This window comes from Martes martes, assembly GCF_963455335.1.
Source record: "Martes martes genome assembly, chromosome: 4".
NCBI lineage: Eukaryota > Metazoa > Chordata > Mammalia > Carnivora > Mustelidae > Martes > Martes martes.
Window position 1 is genome coordinate 4,553,424 of NC_137891.1, and position 18,758 is coordinate 4,572,181.

The 18,758-nt window shown below is 49.3% G+C and overlaps 1 protein-coding gene across 1 annotated transcript in view; it reads left to right on the plus strand.

The window, feature by feature from the left end:
- COL22A1 (collagen type XXII alpha 1 chain) overlaps nucleotides 1–18,758 on the plus strand; it is a gene marked incomplete at its 5' end in the record, with an annotated part of 228,133 nt that overhangs the window by 154,820 nt on the left and 54,555 nt on the right. The window contains 4 exons of the mRNA XM_080800193.1: nucleotides 628–663; nucleotides 1,977–2,030; nucleotides 3,458–3,502; nucleotides 7,653–7,700. Of these exons, the coding sequence (XP_080656319.1) occupies nucleotides 628–663; nucleotides 1,977–2,030; nucleotides 3,458–3,502; nucleotides 7,653–7,700 (183 nt within the window). The remainder of the gene's footprint in view (nucleotides 1–627; nucleotides 664–1,976; nucleotides 2,031–3,457; nucleotides 3,503–7,652; nucleotides 7,701–18,758) is intronic.

Below are 18,758 nucleotides of genomic sequence, written 5' to 3' on the forward strand. Positions count from 1 at the left end.
GACTCGGGGCAAGGGAGCATTCTGCTCGCAGCAGGACCTGAACCCATACACTCGTGATTTAGTCTGTGGCCACATCTTAGATACAATATCTAGAAGCCAGATCCTAAGCTGAGGGCTTAGAGGGCAGACATTATGTGTGTGTGTGTGTGTGTGTGTGTGTGTGTGTGTGTGTGTGTAAAACACAGAGAGAGACCCCCTTTTAGGAGTTGGGGGTCATAATTGTGGTATCAGCCAAAGCAGGCCACGCGGGGGGCGGGGTGGTCTGGCCCTGAGTGTGCCCCCAGCCTGTCCCAAGCAGGAGGGAGGCACCACCTGACGATTCTGGGCTGCGGAGCCCCACCCTGCACCAGAGCTACAAACTAGAGAGGAGCTCAGGTGTCAGGAACCAAGGGGGTGCCAGGATAGGGCGGCACCTGTTCGGGGACAGATGGAGAAGGCTCCAGGGAGACCTGCATGGGCAGATCTCCTGGGTGGGTTGAGCAGGTGTGACTGTGGCTGGAGGGTTGGGGGAGTCAGCCGCCCCTCCAAGGACCGTTAAAGACCTGCTTTACGGATGAACACAGCATGTTTAAAGAAACATTTCATTCTGACTCGACTTATTTAATGCCTTGTTTGTTTGTTTCTCAGGGCCCTTCTGGACCACCAGGAGACAAAGGGCCCCCGGTACAGTATGAGTAAAATGAAGGGTTGGGCTTAATGGGGAAGTTCTGTTTTAATGAAAGTAGTTTTAAAGCGGAGGGACCAAACTCACGAGGTTTCTGCAAATCCCTAGCATGAAACAGTGCAGACTCTCTAGGATATAAATCATCCATCTCTGGAATGATAGTAGGAAGGGCCTGGGTGGTCGTCTAATCCAGCGTGCCCATGCTATAGTTGGGCAGACCGAGATGGGCTTTCCTTTTGGGCATCTCCTCGTTACAGGACAGTGTGGTTCGATGACTCTAATTACCAGCAGAACTGATTTTGAATCCTGGCTTCACTAGCCCCGGCCTTTGTCCTGATCAAGGGAGGGATCTCTCTGAATCTGGAGAGCAAGCCTGGTTAGGCCCCTGGGCCATTGTGGTGGTCCGGAGGGCTCAGTGCTGGGAAGCAACGGGAGGGCTCAGGAGCCACGGTTCTTAGGAGAAGCCACCGATGATGATAAGCACAGTGTACGTGTTCGCCAGTAAATGTGGATTTCTATGCGCAGATCAGCTGCAGGCTAGCACCTGTGATGACATACCTTATCTGTAAAATTCTGAGCACTCTAGTCATTTCCGAACGAAGAAAATGGGTTTGTATACCCATTTTTATAGAGGAGGAGGCCCAGAAGAGTTCACGGAGAGGAATCAGACTTCAGAGCGAGTTACTGTAGCATAGCAATAGTGTGCAGGATGTGGGGGATGGGGCTCCTCTGGAGGGTCGTGGTGGAGGGGACATCTGGGAGGTCTCAGAGTGGCCGGGTAGCACCGTCCCAGCCCCTGCCATCACAAAGCACTGATTCCCACCTGCACATCCACAAGAAGCAGGATCCACAGTGAAAAAGACACGCGTGAGAATTCCTGATATTGTTCAGAAAGTTTCAACAGAACAGGCGTGATTTTCTAATGAAAAATAATAGCTGTCCTCTAAGCACCGGGTACCGTGCTGAGCCAGCCACCAGACGTGCAGGGGTGAACCACGGCGTGCTCACTGCCAGAGCCGGCCCTTCCGCTCCAGGAAGGAGCCCCCACACGGGGCCTGGGCAGGAGAGCTCAGAGTCAAGGTGTTCCAGAACGTTCTTTGTGTTTGTGTAACGCCCACCTCCACGAGCGTGGGCGAAATGAGTAAGCGCTGAGCGGGGAATCTGGGCACACACATTATTATATCAGATTCCTCATAGTAACAGGCCATTTGTACAACGAGAACAACTAGTGCCAAGGAACGGGGCGGGGTGGGGGGGGGGCTCGAATTTTGCTTAAACTGTTGGCAAGTATCTTTTGTTCTCTTTCCCTCAGGGATCCCGAGGCTTACCTGGATTTCCCGGCCCCCAGGGACCCGCCGGCCAGGATGTGAGTACAGAACAGCAGTATCTGCTCAGCTGAGGTTCTTCTAGAATCCTCCAGAAGCCCACCTCCCCCACCTCCCAGCTGCCCTTGACCAGGAAACCCCAGAGGAGCAGTTCCCCTCCACTCGTCCCTGCCCCCTCCCCATTTTTTAGACTTTTACTCTTGTCTTGCTTGGGAGCTATGATTTTGTACAGTCTAGTTTCCCTCCTCATGCTTTTGTGCTACGCTTCCAGACCTTGTTAGCTCCCAGGCATCCCAGACAACGCCTCCCACTTGTTTAGTCGATTTCCTTACATCCTTAGCGGGTCATTCCTGCTCAGAGCCGGTGACGCGGACTTGCTGTCCACAGACTTGTTCCTGACCCTTCCCTGCAAGGGCTTTCTCCCTTCACGGGAACCTCAGACTTACCTGATGCTCCCTGAGGATTGCGTCCCTTCCCACATGGTGACAGTGGCAGTCGTCTCTTACCTCCTGCCAGGCTTCCGCTTCTGCTTAGATAGAGCTGAACTCCACGAAGATAGCACCATGTGGCATATGCCTCTCGAGGTCCCTGATGCTTGGCTGCATGCCAGGTTCATGGGTGTCGCTCACTGTATATTCTGTGCCAGTGGATGGATGGCAGTGATGACTTTCTATGAGGCACAGCTGTCTGACGACATGTAGCAGTACTACTTCTTAGACACGCATATCTCCATCTGTAGTTTCAGCTCACTAGAGGCAGGGAAGACACATCACACTACCCTTCCCTTCCTTGGTTCTCCTGCAGAAGAGAAAGTTACCCTCTAGAACCTGTCCATCGCTTCTCATTTCCCTGCCCCACTCTCAATGTGACAGTCTTTTTTTTTTTTTAAGATTTTTTTTATTTATTTGACAAAGATCACAAGTAGACAGAGAGAGAGGGAAGCAGGCCCCCCACTGAGCAGAGAGCCCGATGCGGGGCTCGATCCCAGGACCCTGAGATCATGACCTGAGTCGAAGACAGAGGCTTTAACCCACTGAGCCACCCAGGCGCCCCTCAATGCGACATTCTTATAACCAGCCCTCCTTCCAGAGCTAGTCCTTCCACCTGTGTTTGGAGAAGGATGGTGGGAATTGAAGATAGGGGCGTGTGTGTGTGTGTGTGCACATGCACAGGTACACACTCTGTGAGCATGCCTCATTTTCAGTTTTGCATTTTGGGTCAGAATATCAGGAGGGATGGCTTATTCTAAATATTTGCCACGGTAGAATATTTTCCGGGAAGAATTGAGTGTCCAGCTGAGACCGGAAAGCAGGCTTTTTTATTGGTACCAGTCTTCACGGTTGAGTGAATTTTTTTTCCCACCCAGTTACACTTGGCAGACACAGAAGTTGGGGGTCGGCGTGGGCAGAGCGGCTGGTGATGATGTGCTTATTAGCACAGTTAACCTCTCCTGTTTCTCTTCTCTTAGGGCGTACCAGGAAATCCAGGAGAAAGAGGGCCTCCTGGCAAGCCAGTATGTCATCTCACGGTTCTGGATGAATAGTAACTCTCAGTCAGGGCTCCCGTGAGAATAAAACACAATCAGATGGTCCGAGAGGCTGAAAGAGGGCCTTCTTACAGAGCCACGGGCAGGGGCTGACCTCAGATGCTGGGGGGCCCCGAGATAAGCCACAGTGGGAGGCCAGCAGGACCATAACCTGTTTCCAGTGCCAAGTGAGAGCACGAGGGTGGGGCAGGGCTCCAGGAGGGGCTGCGGTTGTGGGTGTGGTGTGTGGCTGGGCTTGTGGCCGTTGCCCGAGAGCTGGGCCGGAGGCACGGAGCAGGGTCTCCCCAACTCCAGTTTCCTGATGGGGCCTCTCCTCGCCCACCTCAGCCAGGGCCTGCAGGCAGGGAGCCCCACCGCACACTCCTAGGGGGAGGCCTCCCCGACATGGAACAGGACAGGGAAGCGTAGAGAGCAGGGCTGGGGAAGAGCAAACGGACCCCAGCGTGCACCCCAGATTCCTAACTGGCCGTTTCCTGCCCCAGTCCAGGGATGTCCAGGGATGTCCGCTCTGCCCAGTTGCCCCCTTCGCACAGTGGCGGAAACGCTTTCCTCTCCTGGGGGAACAGTGGAAGCCGGGGGTGCTGGGAAGGGCCTGGTGCTGGGTGCTCACTCCTTGGTGGTCTAGCCTGAGGCTCCTCCGGGCTCCCGCAGGAACATGTTGAGACCCCTGATTGACTTCCTGTTGCCAGAGACACCCCAAGGCTCGACTAAGTGACCAGACCACGGTGGGAGGGACGGGGCTCTAGGGACAGAACAGTGAGGAAGAGCGGTCTGGCCGGGCAGCAGCGCAGACCCGGGAGAAGCTGGTCCCCACTGAAGGACGTTTGTCCGGGAGGGAAGAGCTGGTGGCGTCAGGACTGGGCACTCTGAGGCCTCGGCGGGACCGACCGTAAGTCAGGCTCTGAGGCCAAGATGCTCACCTGGCAGAAGCTTCACCTCCGCACCTGATGGTCAGAGCCTCCCCTGCAGACCCGGCCCGCTGCCTGACCCAGACAAGGGTCCGAGGCAGAGGCCCCCCAGGCGCCAACAAGGGTCGCACCCTCATCTGGTTGCTGGGCACAGCAGAGACCTGGGTGGGGACCCTGGTCTGTTTGGAAGGGTCCTGGAGGACCTACCTGTGGGACGAGTGGAAGGTCACGTGACAGGTTAGGGACAGCTCACCGAGCTCCTCCTCCCCGGGAAGCCAGCTCTGCGGCAGGCAGACAGCGAGGCCCGCGGAAGCCATATCCTTAGCCCCGTGCAGGACCCTGGTGCAGTAGGGGGAGAGCAAGGTTGAGGCCGGAGGCTAAGCGGGGGTTCAAATGACCTCGGCCAGGTCTAGACCTTGACAGCTCTCTGCAAAGAGAAGTCAGCACAGTCCACTGACAATGTGGACAGTGGTGACTGTCCCACAGCGGGTCACCCGCAGAATCTGGAAGGAGAGAGGGAGGAGGAGGGAGGGTGGGAAGAGGAGGGCAGAAGGAGAAGAAATAGGGATGTGTCCGGTCACCTTTAAATTCACGGAACGCACTGCCCACAAATGGTCCCAAGAACAGCCCGGTAGGTATCAGGGTGTCTCTGCTCGTGCGGGTCAGAGGAGTCATTTTTCAGGGGCCCCAAAACACCCGCAGGCTCAGTGATTCACTGGGAGGACTCCCCGGGAGGACCATCAGAACTCAGGAACTCTGTTCCGCGCATGGTAACAGCTGGTTCCAGAGGTAGGACACGGGGCAGCTGGCCCAGGAAGATGTGCAGGCAGAGCCCCTGGGAGACCAGGCCCGGAGCTTCCCCTCTCCTCCCCAGGGGACTTGCGGGGACAGTTCTCGCCCCAGCCATTTCTGGGTTGGAATGCCTGAGAGAGGGGGATAGGTGCTGGCGGGGTGGTAGGGGGAACATGACGTGTTGCAAGTGACGGATGTTCACCCAGGCCTCGTCAGGCAGGGTGTCCGAGGACTTAGCAGTGACCCATCAGGAGCTGGCAGGGCCAGACCTCCGCAGTGAGCGGGTTTGGACGCCCCCGGCCAGCTGACTTCAGCCTGTCCCCCACAGTCCCTACTTCTTGGGGTAGAGAGCAGGATCCGGAGGGTTTCCCCAGTGTTGCTCCCACAGAATTCCCATGCTGAGAATCCCTGTTCAGAATTGGGCCCCTAGAGTCTGAGGGCCGGGGAAAGGCAGACTCGGCTGACCCCAGAAGGGCTGCTGGATCTGTGAACAGCATGGCACTGTCCCACCTTGAGTCAAGAATCTGTCGCCTCCCTACGAGTCAGCCCCCGCCTTTCCAGCGAGGGTCCCCGGCAGCTGGCGGAGAGGTACCCGGGAGGGGCCCCGGGAGGGCACGGACTGGCTCTTAGAGCCTCCGCACTTCCCACCCCTTGTTCTTCCAGCCGCCGTCCAGCATTGCCTGATCTGATCGGCCCCGTGCGAGCTGCTCCCCAGGGCCCGGCACGGCAGGCGGCTAAGCAGCCGGTGTCCCCCATCCCCCGCAGGCGCTGCCGGCCACAGACCCCTTCCGTGTATCCTGTGCTTTCTCATGCCACCTACCCTGTGACGTTTAGGGAAGCAGGTCACAATGACACATTCACAAATCTCTTCCCCGAGGCCACGTTGTACCTAGGCTGGATGTCCCCTCCCTGTTCTCTCTGCCTCGGTGAGTGCTGCTGGCCATGTGGTCTAGTGGGGCTGCTCTGGGCTCCACAGGAGGCTCCCAGAACAGCACAGAGACATCCCAGCTCATACAGCGCCAGCAGCTCGAACGCGACCCGATTTGAGGAATACGGATCCTCCACGGTTATTAACTTCCCAGGGAAGAACATAAGGCTTCAGGATAAAACCTCCTTCTGCTTTTAAATTAAAGTTTCAATAAACAATGTTGCAGAGGTCGGCCTTCCTCCAGAGGGTCTCGCTCAGAGCCGGTGGAGGGTCTGGGCTTCGGCTGGGGCAGGTGTACACAGAGTGAGCTCTGCCTAGGGGGCTGACACCCGCAGGCACCACCAGATCGAGTCTGCCAGCCCCAATCTTGGGGGTCCATCTGTGTCCTAGCCCAGAGGGTCGATAAGAGGCCCCGTGCACAGAAGCTGCAGGAAAATGCACACACCTGCAATCACTGTAGAGGTTTTCCTGACATGATGCCAAGGTTGCATGGCTTTGCTTAGCCATAAGGTGCGACAGAAGCCCTGGGGGGTTTGAGAGCCAAGAAAATTGTGTTGGTTTCAGCATCCCCAAGATGCTAGAGTCAATCCATAATTCATAAGCCGAAATGCAAACTTAATCAGAAGAAATCAGCCCCTGCACATTCACTTGTGGCCACAGGCTTCCTATATTCTAGAGGAAAATCTAACACTTCCTCTGGAGAATGGATTCTCTGGCACTCTTCCCTTGCTGCAAAATTTAGAAGTTTGCAAAATACCCTGTCGATCTCCTCCAGTTCTACCCAAGAATTCCCTCATCCCTACAGCGTCTGCCTGTTAATTATGTCTTTCCTTCCGGCTATGTGTTCTTATACCCCTGTGTGAACCCAGCCTGCATTCCACCTTGGGGTCCAGGCTGGCCATAATCCTAACACAGCACACTCCAACTCAATGGGTTTGAATGTGAATTTGGTGACCTGCGGACTTCTACGTACCTTTAGAGGCTTTGTGATTACTCCTGATTTCTGATGTCTCTTTCCCAGAGTTAGACACCTACAACCTGTATGATGGATGAGGTTAGGAATGCAGTTCCACCTGGAAGAGCTGAAATAGTGGCTTCAAATTCATACTAGGTTGTGAATGGCTGATAGCAACAGCTGTTACCCACCTGGGGAATCCAGGACAGTTTTTCCCTTGGCCTTCCACAGTACCCGCGAGACCTATCAGGTTTTGATGGGGGGTGGGGAGAAAAGACCACCAGGTAAAAGGGCCAACAGGAGGAGACTGGGGACCACGAAGGCTGATGTCAGTTAGTCATGGGTAGAACTGGCAGCCTGTAGGATTGCCGCCTTCGAAGTGACTTCTTCTCATGCCTCCTGGCTTGGGACATGGGCAGAGCTGTTTGCATCCACCCTACACTTGAAGGCCTTATGCTGTCTGAGCAAGGATGGGGGAGGTACTGTGTGCATGCCTGCGGGTACGTCTGTATTTACTTGTTTTTACTTTGGCAGGGTCCCTCCTCACTACTGTCGCCCGGGGACATAAATCTCTTGGTTAAGGTAAAAGCATGAAGTCCATGTGCATGCATTTGGAAATGATGGGGGGGAGCATTTCAATAAGTTATGGCGTGTTTGGTTTGAACAACCGTGTGTTAATATCCACGACGATATTAACAGCAGTATTTGTCCAGAACTCTCCATGCCCAGTGATGTGCTAAATCCTCTGTCTCATCTGGCAGCCACTGGCCACATGTGTCAGTTTAGCTTTAAGTTAATGAAAATTAAATACAAGTAAATACAACTAAAAATTCACGTCCTTGGTCCCACTTGCCATAGTCCAAGTACATGATGGCCAGATGTAGCTAGAGCCTATCTTAGTGGACAAGGCAGATACAGAGCATTTCTATCCTCCTAGAAAGTTCTCTGTGTAGGGCTGTGCTAAATGCTTGGTGTGCATCTCTTACCTGATTTCCATGATTACTCTCCGAGGTTGGTACTCTTTGTGCTGTTGCTTTGCATGTAAGGACCGTGAGGCACTGGGGATCAGTGGCTTTCTGGGAATGCAGTCCAGTGTTCACTGATTTCAGAAACTGACCCTCAACCCCACACAAGGCTGTCATATGTTCTAAAAAACGGTCATAGGCAGAGTCAAACAGCTTGGGTATACATCCTCCTGGTGAAAGGATCAGGGCACAGGACAGGGAAGTGAAGGTCACAGCCGGGCCCTTTGGCCAGGAAGGAGAGCAGATCTGGGTGCAGACTTCGCTGGTTTTCAGAACCTGTTCACCTTGTCCATGGACACTAAAGGCCCTGAGAAGCTGGGCATCCGTCTGCCAAGATTGGGCGAGGACCGTGAGGTGCCCGGGTCCCCCGCCTATGGGCCTCAGGCCTAAAATGAGGGAGGTCTGGAAAGGCTGTGAGCAAGACAGACGGGTAAGGTCTGTGTTTCAGAAAGAACCGGCTCGCTGCAGTGAGTAGGGAGGGACGCTTTTGCTGGCTCTGCATCAAGCCTTTGTCTTAATTTAGGGTGAAGCTTGGCATTTGTGTGATCAGCTCCTTCCTCATTTCCTGTGTTCCGAACAAGCACTTGGGTTATGTCAAAGTCACAGAGCTCATGCCTGGGAGGGAGGGAGTGAAACAAAAGAGAAAAGAAAACCTTTTCAGAGGAGCCCAAGACTTTTCATCTCTGTACACAATGAAATGCCTTGGTGGAAAGCTATATATTTTAGTTTTTTTTTTTTTTTTAAAGTAGTAATAGAAAGTCTTTCCTGATTTTAATTGACAAGAGAAGACTTTTTTTCATAGTCAAGGACATGACAAAAAATCATTACCTATTGATTAAATTCCTTGTTCGTTGGAGGCTTTTATTAGTCTCAGTCATTTCTCATAATTGCACTGCCCTAGAAAGAGATGGGAAGCTGTCCTTCCCCGGCTAAGAATTCAACCTCAAGATGTCCCAGTCTTTCTGCCAATGATAACAGGAGTGTGAAGACTCATGCTTCACGGCTGCCACATTGAGGTAGACCTTTAGTCCCATCCGTGCTGCTTTCCTGCTGCGGGATGCAACTGTGTTCATCAGAGTAACTAGGAACCCCAGAGAGGACGGAGCACCTGCATTCGGGGTGGTGCCAAAGCCTTGCTGGTCCCGTGGATCAGTGCTTTGCTTGGGTCAAGTGGGTTTCCCAGGTCAGCAGAGTCTACTGATACGGCTCCAAGATTTCTAGGCAACCTCTGCCATTCTGATGTAGGGTAAAGCCTGCTGGTCTGGCCCAGGCGGCTGGTGGCAGGTCCCTCCCTTGCTGAGAAGGCATCTTTTTTTTATAGAATATTTATCTCTGCTCCAAGGAATTTTACAGCATCACATACTTCATTCTGATAGTTGGAAAACTGCCTGGGTAGAAAGTTCATCTCCTGAGTCCCTGGGAAATGAACTTCCAGTGTTGGCTCTGTGCCCAGCGAGGTCATCCTTAGGATGTCTCCATCACTTGGCTCCCTTGGATAAATATTATTTCATCTGATCTTCCCAGACAGCCCAGGAGGTGGGCACTGCGAGGTCTGCATTTCACAGGGAGGATGTTGAGCACAGCTGGGCAAGGCACGTGGTCAAGGTAACAGAGCTGGATAGCGGCAAAGCCAAGACCCAGACCCAGTGTGTCCAACCGCAGACCCTTGTGCTTGACCCCTCTGTCACCTGACTTCATCTTGCATGGGCCAGACCTGGCTGCCAGCTCCCTGATGAAGTGTGGGTGGGTGGTGAGTGCCCTGCCTATCCCCGAGAGGTTTGAGAGGTAGGCTGCCTGGCCCTTTGGAGGAAGACTGTAGTGAGGATTCAGGTATCCGGCAAGAGGTTTAACAAGATGACCCCGCGGGTTATCTCTGCTCCTGCAAAGCAACAGCTGTTCTCTTGGCATAGCAAAGACTGACATCCCTCCCTTCGGTAGGCGCTGGGTGGTGTGCTCACTTGGTATGCTGCCCCATGCTGACTACCAGCCCAGTGAGCTAGTTTTGATGAAAACATCTCAGGCAAAATAAGGGGGAAAGAGACCAGGGAGAATCAACATTCACAGATTCCGAGGAGTCCTGCAACATACCAGGTGCTCTGCCTGCGTATTTCATTTAGATTTTGCAACACTCCCCTAAGGAAGGAAAAGGACCCTCTGATAAGGAGATAGACTCAAAGGGATAGTGGGACTTGCCTGAGTGGCTCCCTTAAGTCAGGGAGTCGGCAGCCAGTATCGAGGATCAAGGGCATCCAGTTGGCAGGTAGAGCAAGGCAGCAGATTCGGGGAGGGAGACCTTACAGAAATCGTACTGGCGGATTAGCAGCTAAATCCACCCTGTGGTCGCCATGTGCCAGGCATGGTGGCAGGCATTTTTCATTCATTATCTCATTTCTTTCTCACCAGACCTTGAGGTTCTCCATTCACAGATTAGGGGGCTGTGGCTCAGAAGGATGAAACCATGATCCCGGGCGAGGGCAGGGGCTTGGGTGAGGTCTGGGTGTAAAGAGAACCCTGTCTGATCTCAAGGCATGTGGCGGTAGTCCTGGGTCAGGAGGAACAGAGGGCCCCAGGAGCATGGGGGCCAGAGTGAGCCTGGGTGGGACTGTAGGTGAGGGGCTGGTCTCCCTATGCTCCCTGGACTCTGGGACGGGGTCAGAGCTATAACCCGGCACCCTCACTGAAGGTCTGGGCATTGCTACAGCTCTTCTTCAAGGAACGGGCTTTTTTATTTTATTTATTTGTGTATTTGAGATAGAGCGAGAGAGTGCACAAGGAGGGGGTGGGTTAGGGGCACAGGGAGAGGAAGGAACAGGCTCCCCCTTGAGCAGGGAGCCCGAGGTGGGGCTTGATCCCAGGATCATGACCTGAACCAAAGGCAGACGCTTAACTGACTGAGCCACCCAGGGGCACCATTCGAGGAACAGTCCTACACAGAATCTATGACTAAGACAGACCCAGGCTGAGCGTTAGCCCTCCTGGAATTGGGAAGAAACAGGCGGTGAGATTCTTTATTATGCTGATATAACCCCTTTTCAGTGTAGATCCCACCATAGAGAAGAGCCAGGATCACCACGGTGTCTTCCGATACTAGGAAAAGGTCATCGGGTGGGGTTCCTGCCGCCAGGCTAGCCCCATTCCACGCATCATACACGCCTGTGGCAGGGTTCCATGGATGCACCTTGTTTTAAGAACAAGAGAAGGTCTAGGAACAGGAGATTTCCTCCCAGCTCTGCTGCTGCTCCAAACAAACACAGCACCCCAAACCACTGTCCTTTGGTCTACCTCTTTCACCCTCGCTTTGTATACCCCAACAATGGCACTCCCCAGCCTCCAAAAAATATTCACCCAGCTTCTCAAATTACCCATTAAAAGAAGATGGTGCAGGACACTGAAGGGTCAGGGGCTCAGTGGGGCATTTGGTTGGTCCATTGGGTCAGGGAGTTCATTCATGTATTGAACCCCTGCTCCGTGGGATGCCCTTTGCTCTGATTGGATGAAGCAGCTCTAGCCCCATCATCTGAGGCTCACACCTTAGTGTTTGGGGGGGGGGGGTGGAGCCGTGCACGGTCTTCAGCAGTGAGGCAAGTGCAGACGCTCCTGGGGTTGCGGCAGAAGGAATCTGTTGCAGTCCGCAGTCTCATGAAGCAATCAGGAGGACTTCTTGGTGTCAGAGACTTTTGGTGGTTGAATGGGAGTGAAGCAGGTGAAAGGAAGGTGAGCCATTCAGAGTCAACTTTGTGATGGAAAAACACTTTTGTCCTGAGTTAGGGACCAAGGTGATAGCTAAGTCACCCAAAGCATCACCTCCTGTAGGAAGGACTGCAGCTGCCACCAGCCTGGGCAGATGCCTCCAGCAGAGCATTCTGGAAGCTGTGGGGAATGCATTTGTTCTGTGCAATTAACACCATCAAAGCACAAACTCTTCAAGCTATGTACTCATCGAGGTCTCAGAGCAGAAAGGCACGGAGCCTAACAGTGCACGCTTCGCAAGTAGTTTCTCACTGCGAGAGAGTAGTTTCTCACTGCGAGAGAGTCACTGAGTGCAGACTTGAAGTGAGAATCCTAGCTAAGGGCACTGGGGATGGTCTGAGATCTAAGTGCCTTCTCCGCATGATTGCATCTAACCTGTATCCCAGGGAGAGGGGAGGGAGGGCTGCAGAGAAGCAGCACCCCAGGGCCCTGGGATGAGACATGGCCGGTGGTGTAGCCAAGCCAGTGAGTTTTGCTGGGTCCACACTGTGCTCCAGACTGTAAGGTCTTAGGATGACACAGACAAATGAGGAAACATGTTCCCTGGGCTGAGAGAACCATAAAATCACACCAGGGATAGCCCTCCCCTGCCTCAAAGAAGTAGAGCAAGTCTCACTTCCTGGCAACATTCATTAAACACCTACTTCGGACAAAAAATCATGCCAGGCATGTGTGGTCAGATCGGGTGTGAGTGTCACAGCCAGAACATCCTGAGACTGTGTGCCTGGTCCTGCTTTTGTTCTGCTTTGTTCACCAACCACTTAGGCAAACCCAGGAGACAGAGAACTCAGCTTCCAGCATTCCGTCTCCAGCTGTAGGAACAGGACGTGTTGTTTCTAATAGTCCTAAACATTTGCCTTAAGTCTGTACTGTTGATGAAGTTCTAGAACCTAGGTGAGGTTCGGTGGGCTGAGGTCCAGAGCCGATGACCAAGGAAGAATTCTTGAGACATCTTTGGTGCAAAATGGTGGTTTATTAAAGCACCGGGACAGGACCCGTGGGCAGGAAGAGCTGGTGCCCTGTTATCCTGAGGAGTGGCTGGTTATATACACAGGAGTTGGGTAGGTGAGAACAAAGGGGGTGATGTTAGTCTCTCAGGAATTTTGGAAGCAAGGTCTCCAGGACCTTGAGGGGCCAGCTATTGTTGGGAGAAAGGTTATTTATTGCTAGTAGTAACAATCTTCTTGTGAGACCCTTTAGATGTATATCAGTGGGCCATATGCTTGGGAATGATTCTCAACACTATCTTGGAGATCTAGAGATAAAGTTTCACATTTCTCCTATCAAGTGTCCTTGTTAGTGAGATTTGGGTTTAGAAGAAATTAACTTTATTTAGGGCTTGAGGAGCTGAGTTATTTGCCTCTGGAAATTGTGCTATTGTTAAGATAGCTTCTCTGTTGTAAATCTGTAGGACATTGGTAAACCAAGGGAGACTCCTGTCTTGCAGGATAGTGATCTCTGCAAGTTGACTATTTGTTTTTCTTTTAGGGTAGTCATGGGTGCCTGAGGAATATCACACATATTACGCAGGGGAGTGGGTGGAGAGGGGGTGCAAGGTGCCAGCCTTTGCTTTGTCCTCAGCCAGCCTCCTGCTCCCTCATCATTCCCCCCTGAACAATTTTGACCCTTAAATCTTTAAGGTAGTTGAAGATGGAAGGTCTCATCTTCTGTAACTTCTTCCTGCTGAATAGGGGCGTAGAGCTGTTCCTACCTACTCGGGTCAACATTGATCAGTTGAGGAACGTATAGGGGAGTCATGAAAGGCGGAGGCAGCTGAATCCAGCGCTGACAGTGAAGAAGTGTCTCTGTGCGTGGTCAGGATCATCTGTCGTCGTGAAGTCATTGCAGTAATGGAGTCTCAGCACCAAGTAGAGAAACAATGAACAAAGCAACACATTAAGATTAATAAGGCGATAAGAATGAGAAGCCCGTAAAGGAGATTTTTAATTGTTGGCCATAGTCCTTCTTCAAACGAGGAACTTAACCAATCACTGAGAGAGAAGGATCTTGTAGAGCCTTTTTTTTTCTTTTTCTGATAATTATTATTTTTTTTATAATCATAATGATTTTATTCAAAGTTTATAAGTAAGTATTTTAAGCAAGAATCATGTATTACATTCCAGGTATAGATATTCTACTGTGAGATTTTAAGAGAGAAGTGGCTTTCCAATATGCATAGAGCTTTAATCTGGGTATTCATATCTTTTATTAGTCCTGTGACATTTTTGTGATAGTCTGGGATATACGTGCAACATTCTATTTTGATAATTGTGCATGTGCCACCCTGTGCTGCTGTCAGGACATCTAAGGCCATTCTATTTTGTAAATCGGGGAGATTAGCTGGAGTGGTGATGGTTTTAGTAATATGCCCTTGAATCCAGGCAAATCCTAAAGTACAGCGACCTATCCACCCTGGAGGAAGCCAGGGCCACATGTTAGTTCCACACATCCGGTGGGTTCTGTTTGGAGCTGACCATCTAATGCCAGGTCGCCTTGCCCAATCAGTTGCAAGCCAGTCAGTAGCCTGGAGTACTATTACTTGGGAACACATTTCTAATGATAGCCATCCTAGATGTCGTGTGTTATTTGCCCAAGTATCATATGTATGATTTCTTTGTTCCCAGCATAAGACTGCCTTTTGACTGAGCTGTCCAATAGTGGGTGTGAGCCACAAATATGTATCCCAGATTTGATATATACCATCTTTAGTATAGCGATAAGGAGGGTTTTGTAACTTAGGCCCATATTTGATTGGGGAGTTATGGCTTGACAGCAATCCCCTTTCTTTCCAAATATCTCCATGGGTATGTAGTACCAGGAAGGCATATTTGGAGTCAGTATTTATTAATGTTTATTTTTAGGCTTTGGCAATTGCAAAGTCCTAGTGAGCACTATGGCATACCTAGCTTTTCTTATTCTTTCTATGAAAAGTCTTGTCATCAGTAAGCCAACTGTCGTTTGTATTTTTAATAGGGGCATACCTGATGTGAAGTCATTACAGTCAGGGACTGTCCCATAGTGAGCTTTGAGACTCTTTTTGTGAGGAGGGCTGTTCTTTGCTTAGCTAAAGCATCTGTTTGCAATTGCACCTCAACAGAGGTGGCTTCTAGGATAAATATGACTAAGGGATGAAACCATTAAGAACCCCTTTGAGTGGTCCAGCCTTAACAATGTCCTGAATACAGAGGATCATTGGCAAGTGGAGAAAACTTGTCAAGAGATAAGGGGAGTCCCCCAGGCATCATCCAATCCACCCATAAAGAAAGTGGGGTCATCCATTATCTCCACAAGTCCATAATTAATCCTATGGAGTGCGGTATGCTGACTTTTAGGCAATTTCATTATTCCAGCCACACACCAGGTGACAGTTAAGTTATTCAGTTGTTGGGGAATTAATCCCATTTTCTAGTTGTTTAATCATGTGCCATGGGGTTCTGCTAATATCTCCACAAAATAATAAGATTCACTAAAGAAGCTATTGTGCAAATTCTCTGAAGTTTACCTCAAATTGTTTAGCTTTGGTAAATAAACATTTAAAGACAATCAAATCTAGAATTTAACATCCATAAAGGTGTATTACTGAACATCATTTTTCTCTCTAAAATAACCCTCATTTCCAGAGATAGCCAAATCAGGACTAATTTATTTGAGAAACAAGTCCAGTTTTAACAAACTTGGCCTATTATTTACATAAGCTTCAGCAAGAACAGTGAGTGTGATCATATAGATCTTTTAGAATCTGCTTTGCTGGAACTTCTTATAAGGAATCTCTAGGTTGAACTTTTAGTAGCCTCTCCGGGCCAGAAGCCAAGCCACATACTTGCCATCAGATATGCCTGCCATACCTGTCGATTTGGGCGAATCCCTCTTCCTGAGGTGCTGCCCCTGCCAGGGAGTGACATTCTTTACTCACCTGGTGAGGCTGCTGGGAACTCTGTAAGCAAGGTATCGGGCCAACAGTTCCAAAGGGCTTTATGGCTCCAGGTTTCACAAAGTCAACCTGAGTTCCTTAAAGCTGTCTGGTCATATCTGAGTCTATGCATGTCTTTCTCAAATATGACATTCCAGTCAAAGCCTTGGTAAAATAACCCATGTTTCCAATGGTGTCCTGTTACAAGGAGAACAGAGTCTTACTGAACTTATGCAAATGACTGATTGCCAAGGAAGAAAGAATACTTACTGAGACCTTTTAGTTTTAGAGCGTTCAGATACAGAGAAAAGTTGAATGCTTTGATTTGTTTGCAAATAAATAATTTTACATTTCTGTAAGTCACAGACATTTTAAGAAAAAGCTTCCTTAGTCTGGAAAAGCAAACATTAGAGAACCAGCAATGTCTAAAATAAGACAAAACATTAAGAGACACAACACTATAATCTTTTAATTCATTTAGTCCCACGTTACTCAATCTGGTGGATGCAGCTTTAGTTAGTTCTGGAAATTCTTACCCATTTCAGTTTTAGGATTTTCAAGTATATCAAATATCTGTATTTGTCCTGAAAGTCCTTTATATGAATCTCCTTGAAGATAAAACTCATTTTATAAGAGAATTAAAACGATTATAAGTGACAAAAACTCAGAATGGATATGGTTAGAGCTGATGAGACGAGAGTTTACAATTTAGCTGGCAAGGAAATCAGGTTATTTCTGTGACACATAACATTTCCACAATTAAAATATCAAGTGATGATCTCTCAAAACGTTAAAACTTTAGGAAATGCATAGAATCTCTAGAATAGTTATAGCATTTTCCCAAATGTAACCCAAGGTTTATCATTGGTTTAGCAGTACTTTATGAGTAACTTAGCATACCAAGGAAAACCTGAGTTAAAGAGATTTACAACTTAAATCTTGTCAACAATTGCTAAAACCTTAGGAGGTCTTACGACACATGCCTAAATATAATTAGGGATGTTAAACACGTGATAAAACAAAACATAGAAACTGAATTTTCTGGGCAGGCAAAGATAAAACCATTTACATTTTCTTAATAGCAGATCAATTAATCTAAGAAAACTTTGTCCTTTTGAACAGAGAGAATTTCAGTCTTACACCAATGTACCTTTAAAACCCATTCATTTCAATCTTAGTCTGTCCTGACCATAGCTAAAATTCCTTTTCTGAAGATTTCCCTTCACAAACCTTCTACAACTTTCCTTTGCATTCAGGTATTGTCCTAAGTCATTTCCTTCCAAACAACCATCTCATTTAGGACAAAATTACCTTTTATCTTTAATAAAATGCATTTCCATTCCTTAAATCTTTCTTACACATCATCTACTTTTCCACAGAGTCATTTTCTTTATTTTCATCAGTCTTACAGTTAGCAGAATTTTGTACTCTTAGAAACACCTTAATCTCTAGTGAAGACTAAGTATTAACCAATTGTGAGCTGTTACAACAGAATTCTTCAGATGGCAAATTTATCAATCAGTTAAGCACAAAACATGTTTACCAACAGATTTAAATAGTCTTAGTTTTTTTGCAATAAGAAGTCAAAAGCACAAACCTACATCCAGTAATTAATGACTTAGCATTTTATCCTGTTTGGTTAAGACCTAGATGTCCATAATTTAATTCCATTTGTCATCCAACCAAAACTTTAAAGTTTCAGGTTACCAAAGACTTTAAAAGCTATCTCAGCAATTACCCATTAAAACTTTGAGACAGATAATTAACATCAGTTTAGTCATCTCTCTGCTCACAGATTTTAACAAATAACACAAGCTTATTTGACCAAAGTGAAACTTTGATTGAAGTTTCACGTTTACTGCTGATAACTTAAAAGACATGTGTATCTTAATTAAACCAACAACTTAACTTAGTTCAAATACTGATTTACGTTCCACTTGTGCCCACTCCACTTTGAATGTTTACCTGAGACATGGGTGGGGAGATCTGGAGTGGGGGGTGTTAGGTCCAGGGGCTGCTCTTCTTGCTCCTTGACAGTGAAGAGAGAATGAGCTGTGGTGCATGGTCTAGAGGCTAGTCATGCAGGCTGCATGCACGTTGGTGCAGAAACAGAAGGGGGAGACAGAAGAAACAAAGTGCTGCCAGGAGGCAGAGAAAGGATTCCCGGTTTTAGAGCTCATCAGCCCCAACAGAGGAGCAGACATGTTTTCCCACCAGCAGGGGGGTAGGGGTTAAGCAGTCCAAGTCGGGCCAGAGAAGACAGGGAAACTTCCCCAAAACAAAGGGAGTTTTGGCAGCTGCTTGGGAATATTCCTTATGGTCTCTGTCTCAAGTTAGACTAACCCCAGTTGGCTCCAGTTATAGCCATTAACACGGGAAATGAGTAAAGGGGAAGCCCCCACATCTATTAGGAGAAACAGAGAGAGATAAAATCAGAGTCCCCTTTGCTAGGGGTGGCCCAGCAACCTGGGTTTATCTGAAGCCCTACTAACATAATTATCATCCAGTATGTCAGGATTAAGTTTACTAGCGGACTCATTTGGGCAAACACATTCTGCAAAAGCCCCTTAGTTCAGGGTCCTGGTGCAGAGCAATGAAGGCCTTGGTACAAGCAATGAAAGTATCCTAGGTCCATTTGCTCTGTTTCCTGCAGAGGAGATCTAACTGATAGATCCCACTGAGGCCATGCAGTGTTACAGGAGCTCAGTCCTTTTCTAAGTTTTGCAATCCAAATTATTTCCAGTGGGTTAAAAGGCACCCCAAGGTAGAGTCCTTGGGAACTGAAGAAGCCTACTGAAGCCATGCTCCCAGAAAAGTAAAGAAGGTCCATTACCAAATCCTCCCTGACTCCTGGGTGGCGTCCCACGCAGGATATGTCAGAGGTTCCTGTGTGTCAAAAGTGACTGGAGGCGTCCATCAACAAAAATCACTATTGATCACCATCCTGCCTTCCCC